We start from the raw sequence: 23,901 nt of genomic DNA, 5'->3' as shown, positions 1-23,901 counted from the left end.
TTCGGTCTGATCTAAATATAGTATATAAAATCATACATTGCAATGTCCTACCTGTCAATGAATACTTCAGCTTCAACCATAACAATACAAGACCAAACAATACATACAAACTCAAGGTTAACCGCACCAAGCTTGACTGCAGGAAATACGACTTTAGCAACAGAGTGGTCAATGTCTGGAATACTCTACCCGACTCTGTAGTTTCTTCCCCAAACCCCAAAAACTTTAACCTTAGACTGTCTACTATTGACCTCACCCCTTTCCTGAGAGGTCTGTAGGGGGCATGCATAAGCGCACCAACGTGCCCACCGTCCCTGTCCTATTGTTTCTTTTATTTTTCTTTTATTTTTCTTATATGTACTCATTTCATGTATTCATAATTATGTATACACTTTTACTTATCTCGTAAACAATTGACAAATAAATAAAATAAATAAATAAATACAAATAAACCTGTATCTCCCTTGGCTGCCTGGGGGATGTCATACCAGCCATGGGAGCAGACAGATAAGATGCCTCGTCTCAGTAAATAAGCAGAAATTTTGGGGGGCCTCCTTTCCAAAAATTGTATTGTTTTGACTTTTGAGGCTTTCATCTTTTCTTTTCTTTTATTCTTTTGTTTATTTTACATTTTAATTTACTATGTATTATTGGAAGCTTTTACGATTTATCTTATTTCATTCGAGGGTAAATAGCTATAGAAAGACGGTACAGTTGGCAGAGCAAGGAAAATAAATTGTTTTTTATTAAAAGAAAATATTGGTGGGCTAGATGGCTGGGTGGGAGTCTCTAAAATGGAAACTAAAACCAACTTTCGCCTGGGGTGAACCAATTCTGATTACTGACAATCGTGCAGCTAAACTCTCACTACCCAATTCTTGCCAAGTTTTATTTTTGACTCCCAATGTAGTTTTTCATTAGGTTTTCTATATTTCCAGATGCTTAAAACCAGGAGGCAGGTCAAAAATCAGCTACAGAAGGCAATCCTTAATTCAAAACTGTAATAATAATGATCCCAGAATCATCTCAATCATCCTTCTAAGAACATAGAATAAAACATGGATTAACAGAATCGGAAAGGACCTTGGAGGTCATCCAGTCCAACCCATTGCTCAAGCAGGAGGCCCTATACCCATGATGGCGAACCTATGGCACGCGTGCCACAGGTGGCACACGGAGCCATTTGTGGGGGCACATGAGCCCCAGGCCAACTTACCTCACTGTGCATGTGCACACCTCCCAGTTGATTTTCAGGCCTTTTTCGGCCTCGCATAAGCTTGAGGGAAGCCTCTGCAGGCTTTGCAGGCCGAAAAATTGGCCCGTTTCATCACTTCCTGTATTTCCGGAAATACCAGAAGTGATGAAAACAGGCCCATTTTAGGCCTGCAAAGCCTGCAGAGGCTTCTGGCAGGCCAAAAAGGCCTTAAACGGGCCAAAAATCAGCTGAGAGGAACAGTGCAGGTAAGGGGGTGGCGGGGGGGAATTGCGCATGCATGCCTTCTGGGTGCTGGCACGCAAACATGCGAGTGCGCAAGTGCGCATGCAATTTTTGGCACAGGAGCCCAAAAAGGTTAGCCACCACTGCCCTATACGATTTCAGACAAATCGTTGTCCAATCTCTTCTTTAAAAACCTCCAGTGTTGGAGCACCCACAACTTCTGGTGGCAAGTAGTTCCACTGGTTAATTCTCCTCACTGTTAGGACGTTTCTTCTAAATTCCAGGTTGCTTCTCTCCTTGGTTAGTTTGCACCCATTGCTTCTTGTCCTGCATTTTGGTGCTGGCCAAACCCACAAATATAAACTTTTCTGCGCTTAACAAGATTGCAACTTTTACCCTTCCTTCTCCCGTTAATTTTTGTTCATTTTTTCTCCAATCTCCCTTCCTCTCAATTCCTCTTTTTAGATCATTTTTGCAAACCCTGGTCTGGAAAAATAAAATAGCTCTTCGTCCTGTTGCATATCAAACTAAATGGATTAAACAGAGACCTTGCTTTTTTCCAACATCGATCCATCCACAGGCTGTTTATTCCCTTTCGGAATAAGCCACAAATTATGCAGAGTGCAAAAGAAGAAGGAGACCTGGGAAGTCCAAGAAAAAGGCTCTAGACTTATGACAATTCATTTAGTGACTGTTCAAAGTTACAACGGCACTGGAAAAAAAAGTGACTTATGATCATTTTTCACAGTTACGACCTTTCCAGCATCCTTGTGGTCACATCATCCTAGCTAGAGGCAGATATTTCTCTCTCTGGGCACAATGAGAATATACCTGTGATGACCCAAAGGGGCGTGGCACAAAGGCAGCACAGTCAGATACTCGATAAGAGTCCCTTTATTAGCTCCAACTTTGCCCCCAATGTCCAGGTTACCTTCTGGGCTGGAGAAAAACTCTCCCAGGAACAGCCTTTGGTTGCAGAGAACCAAGTCCAAAACAAGGTAAACACAAACTGTAACTTAAAGTCCAAACAAAGCAAACTGAAGTAATTAGCGTAACAAGGTCAGGAGCAAGAATTTCAGACTTGAAAGCACGGCAAAACCTACACAGTTGGGAAGATGACAGGAACATAGATAAGCCACAACAACATAAGATAAAGTCACATTTGCTCCCAGCAGCCTGCCTTTCTTATCAACTGTCTTCCCAGCTGCAGCTAATGAAGGGAATCAGGGCCATTTCCTCCCCCTTAAGCCACGCAACCCACGTTGCTCTCTTCTCCGTTCCTCCCTGCGTGCCCTAGGATGAAGAGGAGGTGGGCCTGGGTTTTCCTCAAAATTCCCTCTCCCTTGTTCCATCTCTTTCCTGCTCTGCCCAGCCGGACTTTGCCCTTCCCCAGTTTCCTCCACAGCCAATGGAGCCACACTCCCGCTTCCTGTCAGCTGTTTGGCTTCAGATTCAGACTCTGGCAGGTGCAGGACACTATCTGCTGAACAAAAGTCCACACTGGCGACAGGAAGGGCATCCAGCCATTAAAACACCCTGCTAGCTCCATTTAGTTGCCCAAGCCCCACCTCGCAAAGGATTATGGGGTCATTAATAGATGATGATGATGATTTAGTAACTGTTTGGAGTTATGACAGCCCTGAAAAAAGTGACTTACGACTGTTTCTCCCACTTATGACTGTTGCAACCACCTCGCGGCCACGTGATTAAAATTCAGACGCTCGGCAACTGACTCATATATACGACGGTTGCAGTGTCCCTGGGCCATACGATCCCATTTTGCGAACTTCCAATAGGGAAGCCGGATTCACTTAATAACCGTGTTCCTAACTGAACAACTGCAATGATTCGCTTAAGAACGGTGGCAGGAAACATCGTAAAATGGGGCAAAACTTACTTAACAACGATCTCGCTTAGCAGCAGAAATTTTGGGCTCAATTGTGGTCGTAAGTCGAGGACTACCTGTATTTAGGAGGAATGTTCATATAACAAAAGGGCAAGCGAAAGAAAAAGAGGAAAAAAAACAGCGCCAGAAAAAAGAAAACTAAAGTTAAGAAATGTGTAAGTGACTTCCGGCCTTCTTTTCAACAGATTTTTGTTACAACTCCTTCCTAAATATTTTGCAAATCCCCTCAGCCTCTCGCCGAATCTCCATCTTTCTTAATCTTCAAGCCACAAATCATCCATTTTTTACTTCTTTTGAGCAAAAAGTCCATATATGGTTTTCAGTCTTTCAAAAAAACAACAACTTATAATGTTATTTGTTCTCTGACAGGTCAATTCTGCCATTTCTGCAAAATTTTGGCGTTTTTACAAAGTCCGTTTGCAAATGGGATTCACTTAAAAAGCCACGTTACTAACTTAAACAACTGCAGTGAGGTCGCAAAATGGGGCACTTAAAAACGGTCTCGCTTTAGCAACAGAAATTTTGGGCTCCGTTCTGGTCGTATGTCAAAGACTACCAGTATGAGAAAAGGAAAAAGAAGGAAGAACAGAGCTAAAACTCTCCTTTGCTTATCGCTGCCTTATCATCCAATATATTGCTTTTTTTACCTTTAAATTGCAAGCTGGCAGGAATAGCCAACACCCTAGAAGATAGGCTCAAGATCCAAATGGATCTTGACAGACTAGAACCCCGGGCCACATCTAACAAAATGAAATTCAATGTAGAGAAAAGTAAAGTTCTACACTTGGGCAAGAAAAAACAAAAGGACACATACAGACTGGGTGAAACCAGGCTCAATAACTATGACAGGGATCTTGGAGTCTTAGTGGACAACCAGCTAAATAGGAGCCAGCTGTGTGCAGCAGCAGCCCAAAAAGCTAATGCGATCCTAAATTGTATTAACAGAGGGATACAATCAAGATCAAGGGAGGTACTAATACCGCTCTATAAAGCCTTAGTAAGACACTTACTAGAGCATTGCATCCAGTTTTGGTCACCACACTACATTGAGACTCTAGAAAGAGTGCAGAGAAGAGAAACCAGGATGATTAAGGGACTGGAGGTTAAAACATACAATGGACGGTTGCAGGAACTGGGCTTGGCTAGTCTAGTAAAGAGAAGGACCAGGGGAGACAGGAGAGCATCTTCCAATATTTGAGGGGCTGCCAGAGAGGAGGAAGGGGTCAAGCTGTTTTCCAAGGCACCCAACGGCCGGACAAGGAATAATGGATGGAAACTGATCAAGGAGAGATTTTTCAACCTGGAAATAAGGAGAAATTTTCTGACAGTGAGAACAATCAACCTATGGAACAAAAGTTGCCTTCAGAAGTTGTGGGAGTTTCATCCCTGGAGGCTTTCAAGAAGAGTCTGGACTGCCATCTGTCAGCAATGACATAGGGTCACCCCCTTGGGTGGTGGGCTGGACTAGATGACCTACAAGGTCCCTTCCAACTCTAATTATCTGTTATCTGTTATTTCTTTAAATGTGCCAATTCCCTTTGAAGCATCTCCTGGGCTTTCTCACGTCCCTAATCCCCACTGGTGAGAAATGAAAACACAACTGTTTTTTTTTTGCCTTTTTTGACAAACTGTTCGCTTTCCATAATCAATCACATTCTACCTCTTCGGACGCAGCTCTGATTCATTTTAGGTTTTTTTAAAAATCAGTTTATAACGTAGCATTGCAAAGAAAATTCAAAAGTAAATATTGGGAAAAATAGGGAAGGGGAAAAGGGATGAGAAAACTGAGGGAAATAAAAGGGGGAAAAAGCATTGATTTCTAACTCCTTTCGGTACAGTTAGAATAGAGTATTAACCTCAAACCTCAACTTTTTACTTTTACGTAATAAAACTAGCTATTTCTAGAACAACCAACCTATCTAATTGGTCAAACCTAAAATCAACGTTTCGTTTTTTTTTTTCCACCCCAAGAATAAAGTCCAGAAGTGGTTTCCTGGTACCAGTAGAAATAAAAGTATTTGTATTTTTATTTCGTCTTCTTTAATTCAAGTAGTCAATTTAACCGTCTCAGCTAACTCCATCTCTTTCATTTGTCCATTGTGAGAGTCGAGGGGATTAAAATTGTTTGGAAAGAGCTGCAGAAAAACAGAGCAAGGAGAAGGAATTGGTATTTTGGGGAGGAACCGAAAGAAACGGAATGTCGATTATTAGAATGATAGGAGATGATAAAACTGTCATAGAAAAATGTTAATTTTAGACCCTAGAATGAAAAGAACGAAGCACATCAGAATATTATAAAGTATGGAACAACTTTTACACAGGGAGGGACATGAAAGGAAGTCTATAAAATGAAAATTGGAACTTAGGTATAACTGATATGAGGTATAAGAACTAAAATGATACAAAGACTAAATGTGTATATGTAAATTTGTGTAGATATGTATATAAATGCTTATATTTTCTATCGATTTTTTTCTTAGTGCAAAATGTAAAGACTGAAATGTATGTTAACGAAAGTTCATCACATTCAATACTTTTTAATGTTTATTTTCAATAAAAATAATTTTAAAAAAAGAAAAATGTTAATTTTAGGGTAAGTTGAATGTGTTTCTGTTGTTCATAGCTCTCAAAGAAAGCTGGACGTTGTTCTTATTTCTACTTTTTCTTTTATTTCTATCTCACTGCAGGTAGTTCTCGACTTACAATGGTTCATTTAGTGACCGTTTGAAGTTACAACGTCACTGAAAAAAGTGACATAGGGCCGTTTTTCACGCTTACGACCTTTGCAGCATTCCCCCCCGGGGCACGGGACCAAAATTGGGACGCTCGGCAACTGACTCATAGTTATGACGGTTGCTATGTCCTGGGGGTCGTGTGATCCCCTTTTGCGACCTTTTGAGAAGCAAAGACAATGGAGAATCCAGATTCATTTAACAACCGTGTTATTCATTGAACAAGGGCCGTGGTTCACTTCAAAATGTTGATTGCGTGACCATGGGGAGGCCGTAACCAGTCGTAAGAATGAAAAACAGTTGTAAGTCAATCTTTTCCCCAGGGCTGTTGTATCTTTGAATGGTCGCTAAGTGTGTTGTGGTTCGCCGGCTGCCTGTGCGGACAGCAGCGGAATCGGACAGTGGGGAAGAACAGGGACCAGTCCGGGAGTCTGGGGAGGACTTGGATGAGGGTCCTGCATCCGACGCAGAGATGGGGCCAGGACCATCTGGGAGTGGGGTGCTGCCTCTGGAGCCTCCGGAGTCTGGCAGAAGTGAGGCAGAGGAACAAGGGGAGCCTGTTCCCAGTGCGCGTATGCGCAGAGCTGCTAGAAGGCGAGAGCAGCTGAAACAAAAGGGGCGACTCAGGAGTAAGGCTGGGAGATAATTGCCCCTCCCATAAGGTATAAAGGACAGGCAAAGCTGAAGAAACCTTTGCAGGAAGCAAAGTCATTCGTTCAGTTCAGATTCATTCATGAAGCTCTGTGTACTTCGCTTGGTTTTTTTTTGTTTTTTCTAGTTCATTGGACATTTCTGTTATTGGCAGCACTTCACAGGGAAGAAAGGGGGGTGCTTATCTCAGGGGACTATTTGAGAGTCATCAGTGGCTGGGAATGAAAATAATTCCCAGCGTAGCAATAAAACAAGACTTGTTTTTAAGATAAGCATGTATGTCATTACGGTCTCGGAAGCCTTGGTCAGAACAAAGTGAAATGGTTGTAAGTCGAGGACAGGATTCGCGAGGAGGAGGCAAACGATTCAAGCAATTTAGGAGAGCGAATTGTGGGAATAAAAACCTGTGATACCTTGACAGGTGGGATTAATTGATCCCAGCTCCCTGTAATATGCTGCTAAGTCTGTATTCCAGCCATAAATCCATTTCACTGCCCCACTGAACTATTGAAGTGAACGGAGCAAATGGAAACAGGAAGACGAAGGTGGGTTGGAGAGGGAGGGGGGTTATATTCTGGCAGTGTCACGGCTCGGACACCCCCTGCAGATGTTGAGGGCTCCGCCAGGCCCTGTTTGCAGACAGCTTCAAAGGAGGGAAAGGCCTTTCTTTAGCGGCCAGGCGGAAAGAAGGGAGCTTTGTCAATGAGACAAAGAGAGAGGGTGAGGGGGCAGAAAGGAGGGAAGGAATAGAGAGGACAGGAGGGAGGGAGGAAAGAAGGAGGGAAGGAGGTAGGGGAGGAAGGAAGGAAGCAAAGGAAGGATGGAGGGAGGATAGGAAGGGAGGGAGGGAGGAAGGAAGATTGGAATGGAAAGGGAGGGAAGGAGAGAGGAAGGAAGGAAGGAAGGAAGGAAGGAAGGAAGGAAGGAAGGAAGGAAGGAAGGAAGGAAGGAAGGAAGGAAGAGATGGGAATGGAAAGGGAGAGAGTGAGGGAGGAGGGAAGGAAGGAGATGGGAATGGAAAGGGAGAGGTGAAGGAAAGAAGGAAGGAAGGAAGGAAGGAAGGAAGGAAGGAAGGAAGGAAGGAAGGAAGGAAGGAAGGAAGGAAGGAAGAAGGGAAAAGGAGGGAGGGAGATGGGAATGGAAAGGGAGGGAGGAAGGAAGGGAGGGAGGGAGGGAGGAAGGAAGGAAGGAAGGAAGGAAGGAAGGAAGGAAGGAAGGAAGGAGATGGGAATGGAAAGGGAGGGAGGGAGGGAGGAGGGAAGGAAGGAGATGGGAATGGAAAGGGAGAGGTGAAGGAAGGAAGGAAGGAAGGAAGGAAGGAAGGAAGGAAGGAAGGAAGGAAGGAAGGAAGGAAGGAAGGAAGGAAGAAGGGAAAAGGAGGGAGGGAGATGGGAATGGAAAGGGAGGGAGGGAGGAAGGAAGGAAGGAAGGAAGGAAGGAAGGAAGGAAGGAAGGAAGGAAGGAAGGAGATGGGAATGGAAAGGAGGGAGGGAGGGAGGGAGGAAGGAAGGAAGGAAGGAGATGGGAATGGAAAGGAAAGGAAAGGAAAGGAAGGAAGGAAGGAAGGAAGGAAGGAAGGAAGGAAGGAAGGAAGGAAGGAGATGGGAATGGAAAGGGAGGGAAGGAAGGAAATTGGAATGGAAAAAGAGGAAGGGAGGAAGGCGATGGAAATGGAAAGGGAGGGAGGGAGGGAGGGAGCAGTGAAGGCACCAGGCTAAAAACCAACAGATGGTGAATTCTAGTTCTGCTTTAGCCATGAAAGCCAAGTGGGTGACTTTGGCCCAATCACCAGGAGACGGTGAGTTCTAGTCCCACCATAGGCACGAAAACTGGCTTGGTAACTTTGGATCCTCTCTCAGTCCAACCCACCACATACGGTTATTATTGGCGGGAAAATCAGTGAGAGAAAGAATATTGTGTGCGCTTGCCACCTCGAGCCATTTGTAAAAACAGTAAAGGCAGGATACCAATAAGAAAATAAATAAAAATAGGAAATAAGAGAAGGAAAGGAGGAAGGGAAAGGGAGACCATGGCAAGGCCATACAGAAGGGAAAGAGGACGGAAAAACAGCTCAGAACAGTTTGGAATTACATAAGGATTCTTTCAGCCAAACAGGCCTATTAACAGCCAAGTCAACATTTTAGGAAAGTGGACACTTTAATAGCACAAAATATTGAAAGTGCCTGAGGGATCGATTAAGCCAGTTGGAAAATATCCACATGTGCGTTTTTATATCTGGAAAGTGTGAACATATATATTTTGCACACCCTCACATTTTTCTTTTCCTTTGCTTCAAGTAAAGCTTGCTCATACTTTACACAAAGTTATTTGGCCGGAGTAAAAAAAAAACAACAAATTGGTTTATCAAGTCAGATATTTCTGGTCTGCATTCAAATCCAGCCTGACCCCTATCTACATCACTTTGCGACATGGATATAATCCATTCTCAGAATAAATTCTGGACTCTGTAAGCCTCATTTGAAATCATTATGTAATTGAAGACCACCCCATAAACACACATAGGACTGTGCTGTCCGTTTCTTCGCCTCGCATTTGCAAATTAAATTCTATCAAACTAAATCAATTTACATTAATGCAAAGTCTCTAGGCCATTACTCTGCTTGCACTGAGTCCTTTTTGTCCTATGCATGATGTACTCTAAATTTATTTTGCAAACTCCATGTACATGGCTTGCATGATTAAAAAAAAATAATATCAAAATCCATGTATTTTTTTCCTGGACAAAAAGCACCAATGTGGTTTTATTCTGGGATTTTGACTGCCCGGCTCCGTCTACACTGTGGGATTTCCTGTGGTCTCCCATCCAAGTCCTAGTCAAACCCAACACGGCCATTGGTCCCAGAAGAAAGGTCTATGGAGATTCTCGATCATCCAAATTGTGGTTGTCCCAAAAGTGTTTTACAAAAGGCAACTGGAGTTTCTCGTTGTTGTTTTTTTCCTTGAAAACTTTTCACTTGTCGTGAGAAGTGAAATGATTTTAAGGAAAAAAAAGCCAAAAAGTCCAGTTGCTTTTTTGGGGAGGAAAGCATCTTTGGGTCCCAAGATAAATTAGTTCCAATAGACCAGGGTGGATAAAAATCAATGATTTTCTTTAAATAAAAAAATAAAAAAAATCAGATTTTTAAAAAATTTAAATCAGACTTTTTACTTTATTTTTATCAAACTTATTTTAACAAAATGCGTTTGGAGTAAAAATCTATCTATGGATAGTTTTCTATTTAAGATACATTTTTAATGGCCCGAAAGGAGCTGCTGATCCAGTTCTACAGAGGAATGACGGAGTCTGTCATCTGCGCCTCTATAACTGTCTGGTTTGGTTCTGCAACCCAACAGGACGGACATAGTCTTCAGAGGAGAATTAGGACTGCAGAAAAAACAATGGCTACCAACCTGCCTTCCATGGAGGACCAGTATACTGCACGAGTCAAAAAGAGGGCTGTGAAAATATTTACAGACCCCTCACATCCCGGACATAAACTGTTTCAACTCCTTCCCTCAAAACGACGCTATAGAGCCCTGCACACCAGAACAACTAGACACAAGGACAGTTTTTCCCCCAATGCCATAACTGCTAAACAAATAATTCCCTCAACACTGTCCAACTATTTACAAAGTCTGCACTACTATTACTGTTAATCTTCTCATCACTCCTTATCCCCCATCCCCTCCCACTTGTGACTGTATGACTGTAACTTTGTCGCTTGTATCCTAACAATTTATATGGACTGTTTCCTAGTAGGATTTGATTGCTTATTGTACCCATTCAACAACCGTGCAACTAACTTAACCACTGCTGTGATCCACTTAACAACAGTGGCAAGAATGGTTGCAACGTGGGGCAAAGCTCACTTCACAACCGTCTCGCCGAGCATCAGAAATTGTGGAGATAATTTGTGGTCATAACTCGGGATTACCTGTGATGACCCAAAGGGGCGTGGCACGAAGGCAACACAGTCAGATAATCCGTAGGAGTCCCTTTATTAGCTCCAACTTTGCCTCCAGTGTCCTCGTTACCTTCTGGGCTGGAGAAAAACACTCCCAGGAACAGCCTTTGGCTGCAGAGAATCAAGTCCAAAACATGGTCAACAAAAACTGTAACTATAAGTCCAATCAAGGCAAGATGAGGTAATTTACCCGGCAGGGCAGGAGCAAGAATTCCAGATGTGAAGGAACAGCAATAACTCAACACGGTTGGGAGGATGCCAGGAACACAGATAACCAAAGCCAACACAAGAAAAACTCACATTTGTTCCCAGCAGATGCCACACTCTTTTAAACTCTCATTACCAGGTGTAACTAATGAAAGGAATCAGGGCCTTTTCCTCCCCCGTAAGCCAGGCAACTCACATTGCTCTCTTTCTCTGCATCAGACACGGGACCCTCGTCTGAGTCCTCCCCAGACTCCTGGACTGGTCCCCATTCTTCCCCACTGTCCGATTCTGCTGCCGTCTGCACTGGTTGCCGGCAAACCACAACACCTACTTCAAAGGGACTGGAAAGATACTTCCTTGGTGCAACCTCCAGCTGCCAACAGACCAGCCTAACTGAGGGAGGCTCAGATCCAAGCCAACAACTCTACAAAGCCTCATTTCCCAGAAGGGAATTTCACCCAGAGACCAGATATTCAAAACAAATAAATCTGCATTGAGAGATCTCGGAAAGTCTGAATCCAAAGTGCCTCAGATGTAAAACTGTTCTGCTGGACCCCTTCCAGGATAGCTGGACCCCTGCCTATTCACTACGGGACTGCTCCAATTGTAAGACTTTTGTTTGGCCAAAGACAAGGAATGTTTGTCTAAAACAGAACAAAAACCTTACTTGTGAAAAGCAAAATACGAAGGCAACTTGCAGGATTGGTTGGGGAAACTGAACATCAGGGCATAATCCTATCTGTGCATCAACGATGGGCAGCTGCCCTCCAGATGTGCTGGATGCCAGCTCCCATCAATGCCATTCAGTGAACCTGCTTGGTGGGGATGATGGAATGGTACTGGTTGGGAAATGTTCAGGCAGGCAGGGAGGAGGAGTTAAGTGGGGAATTAGCCTCACATCATTGCGCAGTTGCAAAAGTTCCAGGACTGATCCCTCCTAAGTTTCATCCTATCTATCTATCTATCTATCTATCTATCTATCTATCTATCTATCTATCTATCTATCTATCTTATCTATCTATCTATCTATCTATCTTATCTATCTATCTATCTATCTATCTATCTATCTTATCTATCTATCTATCTATCTATCTATCTATCTATCTATCTATCTATCTATCTATCTATCTATCTATCTATCTATCTATCTATCTATCTATCATCGTCTGTCTGTCTTATTTTATAGTAATTATTTTATATCAATATCACTTTAAAAAATGATGTAAAACGAGGCCAGTTCTGTGATGACTGGCTAAAGATCAACACAACGTACAAATATATAATTCTGAGCTCAGTTAAAGTCTTACATTTAGGCAAGAAAAACCAAAAGTACACACAACACATAGACTGGGTGAAACCAGGCCCAATAGCAGGAACTGGGAGAGGGATCTTGGAGTCTTAGTGGACAACCAGCTAAATAGGAGCCAGCCCTGTGCAGCAGCAGCTAAAAAGCTAATGCAATCCTAAATTGTATTAACAGAGGATTCAATAGAGACCAAGGGAGGTACTAATACCACTCTATAAAGCCTTAGTAAGAGTAAGACCACACCTAGAGTACAACTACATCCAGTTTTGATCACCACACTATAAAAAAGATGTTGAGGCTCTAGAAAAAATGCAGAGAAGAGCAATCAGGAGGATTAGGGGACTGGAGACTAAAACATACAACAAACAGTTGCAGGAACTGGGCCTGGCTAGTCTAGTGAAGAGAAGGACCAGGGGAGACAGGATAGGAGTCTTCCAATATTTAAGTGGCTGCCACAGAGAGGAGGAAGGGGTCAAGCTATTTTCCAAGATACCCAAAGGCCAGACAAGGATTAATGGATGGAAACTGAACAAGGAGAGATTCAACCTGGAAATAAGGAGAAACTTTCTGACAGTGAGAACAATCAACCCATGCCTTCAGAAGTTGTGGGAGCGTCATCATTGGAGGCTGTCAAGAAGAGTCTGGACTGCCATCTGCCAGAAATGGCGTAGGGTCTCCTGCTTGGGCAGGGGGTTGGACTAGATGACCTCCAAGATCTCTTCCAACTTTTTTATTCTGTTAATAAAAGCTACCTGTACCCTTAAACTGGGCTCAAGAGAAGACGTTTTCCCTCAGCTATGAAAAACAGCCACCCCCCTCAAAGGGGTCCAAAATTCAGAAGAGCCACTCATGCTCACACCTGGACACTCCTTACCTGTCCTGCGTCCCGTAGGAGCCCACTTTCTCGTTCTTCATGCAAAAATCAGGAGAACTTTGCAGGTAAACAAGCTCAGATTCCTTCACTGGACGGATGTCCAGTTCCTTAGGCACCAGATGCTTGCGGTTGCCCATGGGCCGGTGGACAACCTTGGTGGCCGAAAGGTATCGGTTTTTTAAGTCCAGGGCGATGTCCTTCAAGTCTTGAAGGCCCTTCCAACAAGTCTTGATGGAACAGGAACCGGACACTCCGTGACATTTGCATTTCATCTCCAAGGAAGCTTTCAGGGACTGTCGGGAGACGGGGGGAAAGAACGTTGAAGGAAGCATTGCTCTAGTCTGCCAACACCCAACATCCAACAGTGTGTAACTTTCTCTCCTCAGGGTGAGTAGAGTCCTAGAGCAGGAAGGAACCTTGGAGGGCTTTCGGGTTCAACCCCATGGTGGGATTCAAATTTACAAAATACATGTTGCTATTCAGAAAAGTTACAAGTGTGGCCAACTGGAGAGGCTTGCACTTAAAATTAATGGGAAGCAGGATACAGATTATTACCGGATATGGGACAAATGGCATAAGTGGGTAGACAATAAAAGGGGAAACATAGAAATGAACCTAAGATAAAAAATTATATCAGCGATTCATCATATATTAAGTACATAGAAACCATTAAAGGTTTTAAACCTTCTTTTCTTTGCTACTACTGTTGTCAGTATTAGCTATTTATAATATTTTTGTGTTTATTAGTTAAAAAAAACATGAATGTGTTAGCAATAGAAGAGTAGTTATAATCCAACGTGAAAATAAATGGAGTATATTGTGAATTATGTAGCGCTTAGGATGTGAATATGTGACTAGTACTAGCCAATAATGATTTTTAGGACTCACCAAATTCAACAACGAATATTGAAAAAAATATGTGTTGTTATTGTTTCTGTATTTTTGAAATTGTACGTTTTTAAATTTGTAAATAAAATTGTTTTTAAAACTTAAAAAAAGTTTTTTTACTACTGGTTCTGTGGGCGTGGCTTGGTGGGTGCGGCTAGTGGCCATGTGACTGGGTGGGCGTGGCTACATGGTCACGTGACTGGGGGAGTGTCAAAAGACCGAAATTCGCTTCCTGGAGCAGGGGTTGGACTAGATGACCTCCGAGGGGGTAGGCGTGGCTACATGGTCACGTGACTGGGGAGTGTCAAAAGACCGAAATTCGCTTCCTGGAGCAGGGGGTTGGACTAGATGACCTCCGAGGTACCTTCCAGCCCTGGATTGCTGTGCTATTTTCCTCTGAAGCTGTGTCTAGTGCCAAGGTTTGTGGTCCTTCTTTCCTCTCCTTTTTCCCTCCCTCCCTTTCTTTTTTTCTCTTTCTTTCTTTCTTTCTTTCTCCCCTCCTCCCTTTCTTTCTCCCATCCATCCCTCTTTCTTCCTCTTTCTTTTTTTTTTCCTTCCTTTCTTTCTTTTTTCCCCTCCCTTCCTTTCTTTCTCCCATCCATCCCTCTTTTCTTCCTTTCTTTCTTTTTCCTTCCTTTCTTTCTTTCTCCCCTCCCTCCCTTTCTTTCTCCCATCCATCCCTCTTTCTTCCTCTTTCTTTTTTTCCTTCCTTTCTTTCTTTCTTCCCTCCCTCCCTTTCTTTCTCCTTTCCCTCCTTCCCTCTTTCTCTTTCTTTCTTTCTTTCTTTCTTTCTTTCTTTCTTTCTTTTTTTCCTTCCTTTCTTTCTTTCTCCCTCCCTCCCTTTCTTTCTCCTTTCCCTCCCTCTTTCTTTCTTTCTTTCTTTCTTTCTTTCTTTCTTTCTTTCTTTCTTTCTTTTTCCCCTCCCTCCCTTTCTTTCTCCCATCCATCCCTCTTTCTTCCTCTTTCTTTCTTTCTTTCTTTCTTTCTTTCTTTCTTTCTTTCTTTCTTTCTTTCTTTCTTTCTTTTCCCCTCCCTCCCTTTCTTTCTCCCATCCATCCCTCTTTCTCCCTCTTTCTTTTTTTCCTTCCTTTCTTTCTTTCTCCCCTCCCTCCCTTTCTTTCTCCTTTCCCTCCTTCCCTCTTTCTTTCTTTCTTTCTTTTTCTTTCTTTCTTTCTTTCTTTCTTTCTTTCTTTCTTTCTTTCTTTCTTTTTCCCCTCCCTCCCTTTCTTTCTCCCATCCATCCCTCTTTCTCCCTCTTTCTTTTTTTCCTTCCTTCCTTTCTTTCTTTCTCCCCTCCCTCCCTTTCTTTCTCCTTTCCCTCCTTCCCTCTTTCTCTTTCTTTCTTTCTTTTTCTTTCTTTCTTTCTTTCTTTCTTTCTTTTTCCCCTCCCTCCCTTTCTTTCTCCCATCCATCCCTCTTTCTTCCTCTTTCTTTTTTCCTTCCTTCCTTTCTTTCTTTCTCCCCTCCCTCCCTTTCTTTCTCCTTTCCCTCCTTCTTCCTTTCTTTCTTTCTTTCTTTCTTTCTTTCTTTCTTTTCCCCTCCCTCCCTTTCTTTCTCCCATCCATCCCTCTTTCTCCCTCTTTCTTTTTTTTCCTTCCTTTCTTTCTTTCTCCCCTCCCTCCCTTTCTTTCTCCTTTCCCTCCTTCCCTCTTTCTTTCTTTCTTTCTTTTTCTTTCTTTCTTTCTTTCTTTCTTTCTTTCTTTCTTTCTTTCTTTCTTTCTTTCTTTTCCCCTCCCTCCCTTTCTTTCTCCCATCCATCCCTCTTTCTCCCTCTTTCTTTTTTTCCTTCCTTCCTTTCTTTCTTTCTCCCCTCCCTCCCTTTCTTTCTCCTTTCCCTCCTTCCTCTTTCTCTTTCTTTCTTTCTTTTTCTTTCTTTCTTTCTTTCTTTCTTTCTTTCTTTCTTTCTTTCTTTCTTTCTTTTTCCCCTCCCTCCCTTTCTTTCTCCCATCCATCCCTCTTTCTTCCTCTTTCTTTTTTTTTCCTTCCTTCCTTTCTTTCTTTCTCCCTCCCTCCCTTTCTTTCTCCTTTCCCTCCTTCTTCCTTTCTTTCTTTCTTTCTTTCTTTCTTTCTTTCTTTCTTTCTTTCTTTCTTTCTTTCTTTCTTTCTTTCTTTCTTTCTTTCTTTTTCCCCTCCCTCCCTTTCTTTCTCCCATCCATCCCTCTTTCTTCCTCTTTCTTTTTTTCCTTCCTTTCTTTCTTTCTTCCCTCCCTCCCTTTCTTTCTCCCATCCATCCCTCTTTCTTCCTCTTTCTTTTTTTCTTTTGAAAACGCCCCATTTTTGGCCTAGTGGGCCTCAGGGAAGCCTCCCGCGTGCTGAGAAAAGAAGCATTTTGCAGGTAAGGACGACAGCGAGGGGGGCGATCTCGATTAGCTAGAAAGCAACAAATCCGACGATTTCCTGCTTTCTAGTTGATCTAAATTGCGCAGCGCAGCCGATCGTGGCCCAGCTGATCATTGGAAATGCCGGTTCAGCCGAACCGGCGGCATTTTTGCTACCGGTTGGGCCAAACCGGTAGCAATTTTTTTTTTTTTACTACCAGTTCAGCCAAACCAGGCCAAACCAGCAACATATCATCTCCCTGCTCAAGGCAGAAACCGTAGACCAGCTTAGTCAAATGCTTATTCCCTCAACGGAGCAACGTTGCCTCCAGAAGTTGTGAATGCTCCAACACTGAAAGTGTTTTAAGAAGAGATTGGATGACCATTTGTCAGAAATGGCATCGGGTTTCCTGCCTGAGCAGGGGGTTGGGCTAGATGACCTCCCAGGTCCCTTCCAACTCTGTTATTCCTTCTGTTACTCAGTGATTGAGCATTCACAACTTCTGGAGGCCAATAGTTCCACTGGTTAATGGTTCTCACAGTCAAGAAATTCCTCCTTAGTTCTAGGTTGCTTCTCTCCTCGATGAGTTTCCATCCGTTGCTTCTTGTCCTGCCTCTTCGGGTGCTTTGGAGAATAGCTTGACTCCCTCTTCTTTGGGGCAGCCCCTCAGATATTGAAACACTGCTATCGTGTCTCCCCTAGTCCTTCTTTTCATTAAACTTCCCAACAAATGGCTATTCAAGTTCTTCTTGAAAATCTCCAGCGATGGTACACCATGTGGCAAGTCGTTCCAATGATTAATTGTTCTAAATATCGGGAAATTCCTCCTGAGTTCTAGGTTGCTTCTCTCCTTGATTAGTTTCCACCCATTGCTTCTTGTCCTGCCCTCAGGGGGCTTTGGAAAATAGCTTGACCCCCTCCTCTTCTCTGGCAGCCCCTCAAATATCGGAAGACTGCTATCTTGTCGTCCCCCCCTTCTCATCAATTGAGATCAAGTGGGGTACTAATATTACTCTAAAGCCTTAGTAAGGCAGTACTTAGAGTACTGCATCCAGTTTTGGTCAACACACTATAAAAAAGAGGTTGAGACTCTAGAAAGAGTACAGAGAAGAGCAACCCAGATGATTAAGGGACTGGAGGCTAAAATATACGATGAACGGTTGCAGGAGCTGCCAGAGAGGAGGAAGGGGTCAAGCTATTTTTCAAAGCATCTGAAGGCCAGACAAGGAATAATGGATGGAAACTGAACAAGGAGAGATTCAAACTGGAAATAAGGAGAAACTTTCTGACAGTGAGAACAACCAACCCATGGAACAGAAGTTGCCTTCAGAAGTTGCGGGAGCTTCATCCCTGGAGGCTTTCAAGAAGAGATTGAACTCCCAAGTGTCAGAAATGGTGTAGGGTCTCCTGCTTGGGTAGGGGGTTGGACTAGATGACCTACAAGGTCCCTTCCAACTCTGATTATCTATTATCTGTTAAAGGCTAGACCCATCTCGCTCCCTCAGATATTTGCCACATGATTTAGCCTCCAGACTTTGGATGTCAGACTCGAAGCCAGTGGTGTCCCATGCTGGTCACCCCCATCCCTTAAAGGGGAAAGAAGTTACAATACGTTGTGTGATGACGACATGATGACGACCCGAGTTTGACACCCCCGCTCCAGATTCTTTATCATCTTTGCTACTCTTCTCTACATCCTTGGTAGGATCTCAGGGTTTGATCCAGTGGTCACAAGGGTGGCTTGGTGTGATTTGATCTTGTCAGAGTCTATTCATGAACTGGAGCAGAGCTGAGGAACAAGATCAGCCAACGAGAGCTGAATTGAGGGCCGAGAGAATCTGGGCGTGGTTTGTTCTCTATGAAAAAGTGAAAGAGAAACCAACCTGCTTGCTTTTGCTTGCTGAACTAAAGTGAAACTGATATTAGTTTCCGAGTTCCTGAGTTGCTATTCTGCCCTGAACCTGTAACATGTCTGCTTCTGTTTGAGGTTGCTCCATGTTGGAGAAATCTACAACTGGTCTTGTAAAATTGACTTTAGGAGTTTATAAAGAAGTGAAATGAAGACTCAGCCTTCTGCGCTTACTTTTCTGGTGCTGAATTTACACTGCAGTACACTGAACAGATCTGGCTTGGAGTGAGCTGCCTGTTTTTATACACGCTGCCCATGTGCAAAAATTCGGTCACACCACTGATGATCTGGTGGACCAAACCCCGTGACCACCTCTGACTTAGCGACTTGCAGGCCAGGCTCTGGAGCAAGCAAGGAAATTTACACGAGCTTTGCATTCAATTTCTTCCCCGGAGTTAGGTCTGTCCTGTTCACAGGCAGTCCTCCCTTTACAACTGTTCATTTAATGACCACTGGAAGTTAGAATGGCACTGAAAAGAAGCGCCCTTCCTTCTCTTTCTAAGTGACTCGGAGGCAGGGGTGTCAAACTCGATTTCATTGAGGGCCAAATCAAGGTTGTGTTTGACCTCGGGGAGGGGAGGATGGGTGTGGCCAGGGTGGGTGTGGCCAGCTTGATATCACTCATGTCATGGGGCACCTGTGGTGGCCCGGGCGGGGCTGGGGGCGGCATCCTTCTGCAGCTCTTTGCTAGTGGGCATGGCGCGACTTGGTGGGCATGGCCGGGAAGGATAGCGTAAAATCTCTGGCAAATGGCCTTTTTGTTGTAGTGTGCCAAAAGCGTGCGCATGCGTGCTGGCACCCACAATGCAATGCGCCCCATCCCCCTGCACATGCACGCACAACACCCCCGTCCTGCCCCCTTACCTGCACTGAGCATGTGCGCGCTTCCAGCTGATTTTTGGCCCATTTGAGGCCGTTTTCGCTCTCCCAGAGGTTCGAAGGAAGCCTCTGCAATCTCAGGAGGCCGAAAAACAGGCCCGTTTCAATACTTCTGGTATTTCCAGAAGGCCCGTTTTTCAGCCTCCCAAGGCCGCAGAGGCTTCCTTCAAGCCTCCGGGAGGGTGAAAAAGGCCTCAAATGGGCCAAAAATCAGCTGGGAGACGCCTGCATGCGCAGTTCAGGTAAGTTTGGCTGGGGCTCGTGTGTCCGCACAAATGGCTCTGTGTGCCACCTGTGGCACGCGTACCATAAGTTCCCCATCACACCTCTATTCCCTCCCCACTCCAGGGAAAGGAGACTACAAAATCCCCATCCTCTTCCCAACCCCCCCATTAAACCTGCTTTCCAGCTCTGTTCTCCTGTGCAGGGCAACAAAAGAAGACCCAGTTGATCCGCTCGGACTCGGGAGGTGGAGAATAGATGGGGGCAGAGCCAATCAGAGGTGGGATTTTCCGGTTCTCCCAACTACTCAGAATTTCCGCTACCGGTTCTCCAGAACCTGCTCAGAACCTGCTGAATCCCACCTCTGAGTTTGACACCCCTGCTCTAAGGCATTGAGCGACCAAAATGAGTCCTCCCACTTAGAACACACACACACACACCCGGGTCACCTGATCAAAATTTGGGGGCTCGGCAACTGGCAGGTACTTACGACAGTTGCAGAGTCCCAGTGGCACGTCCTTGCTCTATGCCAACCTTCCCAAGCTGGTTTTCTAGCACCTTAACCACTACACAAAACTATTCATGTGTCCAACGCCCCTCCCCCACCAATGTGATGATTGCACAACGACAACAACCCTCTTGGATCGGTTACCTGTCTCCCTACTTCACTGTTGTGTAGATGCATCAGCTTATTGGCTTGAGATCCTGACTTTTTCATCTTCATGGGAGCATCTGAAAATTTGGACCCCATGACAAGACCATAGTTGAGGTTGTCAGCACATCCTCCCCAGCGATACCCAGGTCCAGGTGTCTCACCTGGGATGGGACCACAGGAGCAGCCAGGGAGGTCCCCGGTGGTGCAGGCTCGGGCGATGGTGTGGCTGATGGCTGCGGCGGAGAGAGCATACACAAAAGCAGACTCCCTGGTACCTGGAAAAGAGACCAACAACATCACACCTTGTTCTGTAGAACAGCGGATCCCCAAACTTTCCGACATGGTGGCCAGACCTGTGTGTGTGTGTGTGTGTGTGTGTGTGTGTGTGAGTGGCAGGCGCACCAGTGCCCGTGTGCATCTCCATTCATGCCAGAGGCAGGCGTACGCGCCCTCCCCTGGCACGAACGGAGCTTTGCGTGCACGCCGAGGGTGCTTACACTGGTGCGCAAAGCTCGACGTGCATGAGCGGCATCCACTCGCGTGAGCAGGGGGCATTTGCGCTCGTGCGCAGAAGCTCTGTTTGCCCGAGTGGAACTTTGCAGGCGAGGGCAAGCGCCGTCTGCTGGTGCGCGTGGCATTTCACGTGGGAATGCAAGCGCCCTCCACTTGCGACGAGTGGAGCTTCGGCGCATGCATGCACTTGTCCCTCGGTCCCACAGCCCGGTTTCGAACAGGTCACGTCCTGGGGGTTGGGAAACCCTGCCGTTGACCTTTCTAAACCAAGAGCATCAAACACAAGGCTTGTGGGCTGGATGCAGCCTGTGATGTGGCCATCCTGGAAAAGGTAAGGGGCTGGTGTGTGGCGCTTCGACTGGGGTCTGCCCAAAGCAAAGGGGAGCAGTTTGGGGAGTGGCATTAAGCTGTTGACACCCACCCAGCCCACCCAGTTGGCCACACCCACCCAGTCAGCCACGCCCAGTGAGAGGTGTCAAGCTTGTGACGCCCACCCAGTCGGCCACACCCACCCAGTCAGACACAGCCAGACAGTGGTGTGAAGCTGGTGGCGCCCACCCAGTTGGTCACACCCACCCAGTTAGCCACGCCCAGTGAGTGATGTCAAGCTGGTGACGCCCACCCAGTTGGCCACGCCCACCCAGTTGGCCACACCCACCCAGTCAGACACAGCCAGACAGTGGTGTGAAGCTGGTGACGCCCACCCAGTTGGCCACACCCACCCAGTTAGCCACGCCCATTGAGTGATGTCAAGCTGGTGACGCCCACCCAGTTCGCCATGCCCACCCAGTTGGCCACACCCCCAGTTAGCCACACCCAGTGAGTGATGTCAAGCTTGTGATGCCCACCCAGTTGGCCACACCCACCCAGTCAGCCACACAGTGTGTGTAATGTCAACTGGTGATGCCCACCCAGTCGGCCATGCCCACCCAGTTGGCTACACCCACTCCAGTCAGACACAGGCAGATAGTGGTGTCAAGCTAGTGATGGCCACCCAGTCGGCCATGCCCACCCAGTTAGCCACACCCACCCAGTCAGACACAGGCAGATAGTGGTGTCAAGCTAGTGATGCCCACCCAGTCGGCCATGCCCGCCCAGTTGGCCACACCCACCCAGTTAGCCACGCCCAGTGGTGATATCAAGCTTGTGATGCCCACCCAGTTGGCCACACCCACCCAGTCAGCCACACACAGTGTGTAATGTCAAGCTGGTGACGCCCAACCAGTCGACAATGCCCACCCAGTTGGCCACACCCACCCAGTCAGCCATGCCCAGTGAGTGGTATCAAGCTGGTGACACCCACCCAATAGGCCACGCCTCCTGCCCCCCCCGAGGTCAACCACAGCCCTGATGTGGCCCTCAATGAAATTGAGATTGACACTGTGGTGGCATGCTACCGGTTTGGACCGGTTCTCCTGAACCAGCAGTAAAAACAAGCCGACAATCAGCTGAGAGGAAAACTAAGAGAAAAGCGCAGGATCGGCCTCTACTCTCTACTCTACTCTACTCTATTCCTATTATTCTATTCTATTCTACTCTATTCCTATTATTCTATTCTACTCTTTCTACTCTACTCTACTCTACTCTATTCCTATTATTCTATTCTATTCTACTCTATTCCTATTATTCTATTCTACTCTACTCTACTCTACTCTACTCTATTCCTATTATTCTATTCTATTCTACTCTCTCTACTCTACTCTACTCTATTCCTATTATTCTATTCTATTCTATTCTACTCTACTCTACTCTCTACTCTATTCCTATTATTCTATTCTATTCTACTCTACTCTACTCTACTCTACTCTACTCTACTCTACTCCTATTATTCTATTCTATTCTACTCTACTCTACTCTACTCTACTCTATTCCTATTATTCTATTCTACTCTACTCTACTCTACTCTACTCTACTCTATTCCTATTATTCTATTCTACTCTACTCTACTCTACTCTACTCTACTCTACTCTACTATTATTCTATTCTACTCTACTCTACTCTACTCTACTCTACTCTACTCTACTCTACTCTACTCTACTCTATTTTGGTTAAATGAATCTGGCTTTGTTTGTCCAAAGGTTGTAAAAAGGGGATTGGGACACTACGATCGTCATAAATACGAGACAATTGCCTAGCACCTGAAATTTGATTCCGTGACCATGACGGATGCTGCAACGGTCGTAAGGGTGCAAAACACTTATCAGTCCCCCCCTTTTTTCCCCGCAGTGACATCGTAGCTTCGAACGGTCACTTAAACGAACAGTTGCAAGTCAAGGACTATTTGTACAAGAGCCAGTGGGTGGAGCGGCAGCGAATCAAGGATGTCTGGAAAATTTGGGGGGAAGACGTTTCCCCATCCTCCACCCCCCGCTCCCTCTTTTTCCCCTTTACCTCTCTCCAAATCCAGCAAGTAATTTGGGGCTCGTTCGATGGACGAGCAATTCCACCGCATGTCAGAAAAGGCTTTCCGGCACGTCTTGATGACCTCGCGAGCAGCCTGGATAATGGTCTGCATCAGCTCCAGGTTGCTGCGGCAGAGTTGCACTTGAGAAACCACCAGCCCTTCCAGCTGCTTGCAGTGCTGGCTCTGGTTCAAGGCCAAAGCCGAAGGAGTCTTGAACAAAGCTCTGCAAAAAAAAAAAAAAAAAGGAGAAAGGAGACCACCTGGTGATCCAGCAGCCAAGAACAACAACCTCCGGAGAACTGGGAGAGAAAAAACAAAACCGTGTGTGCAAGGAGATATTGGAGGGAGTGAGGAAGGAAGTGGAGGAGACACCCGATTCCCCTGAAGGGGGGAGAATCATTTGGCACTTGGAAGAAAGGTGCAAGATTCTGTTATTAATACAACCTTCTACTGTAATAAAGCCAGAGCTAGTAATAGTCAGTGTGGTTCTTTTGTGGACTACGCCCTCTTTAGAATGAATGAATAGATAGATGATAGGTAGATAGGTGGATAGACAGACACATAAGTAGGTAATTAGGTAGGTAAGGAGATAGAGGTAGATCAGGTATATAGAGATAGATAGATAGATAGATAGATAGATAGATAGATAGATAGATAGATAGATAGATAGATAGATAGATAGATAGATAGATAATGAGAGTAGACAGATAAGAAAGAGGAAAGAGAGGAGTAATAGATAGATAGATAGATAGATAGATAGATAGATAGATAGATAGATAGATAGATAGATAGATAGACAGACAGAGATAGATAGATAGATAGATAGATAGATAGATAGATAGATAGATAGATAAGTAGATAGATAGATAAATAGATAGATAGATAGATAGATAGATAGATAGATAGATAGATGATAGATAGACAATCAGATAGATAGATAGATAGATAGATAGATAGATAGATAGACAATCAGATAGATAGATAGATAGATAGATAGATAGATAGATAGATAGATAGAGATAGATAGATAGAT

General features: G+C 44.9%; 1 protein-coding gene across 2 annotated transcripts in view; it reads right to left on the bottom strand.

The window, feature by feature from the left end:
* WNT11 (Wnt family member 11) overlaps positions 1 to 23,901 on the bottom strand; it is a 48,047-nt gene that overhangs the window by 9,700 nt on the left and 14,446 nt on the right. The window contains exons 2-4 of one of the 2 annotated variants that reach the window (XM_087936905.1): positions 22,856 to 23,091; positions 19,949 to 20,184; positions 13,080 to 13,372 (exon numbers count right to left, since the gene is read on the bottom strand). In XM_087936905.1, the coding sequence (XP_087793031.1) occupies positions 13,080 to 13,372; positions 19,949 to 20,184; positions 22,856 to 23,091 (765 nt within the window). Of the gene's footprint in view, positions 1 to 13,079; positions 13,373 to 19,948; positions 20,227 to 22,855; positions 23,092 to 23,901 lie in introns of both variants that reach the window. The other variant, XM_087936904.1, reaches the window with a different exon arrangement.

Source organism: Pseudonaja textilis, chromosome 7 (assembly GCF_049901715.1).
Source record: "Pseudonaja textilis isolate UNSWEBS1 chromosome 7, rPseTex1.2, whole genome shotgun sequence".
Taxonomy (NCBI): domain Eukaryota; kingdom Metazoa; phylum Chordata; class Lepidosauria; order Squamata; family Elapidae; genus Pseudonaja; species Pseudonaja textilis.
The sequence above is the reverse complement of the archived record's forward strand: the minus strand, read 5'-3'. Positions and strand labels throughout refer to the sequence as shown.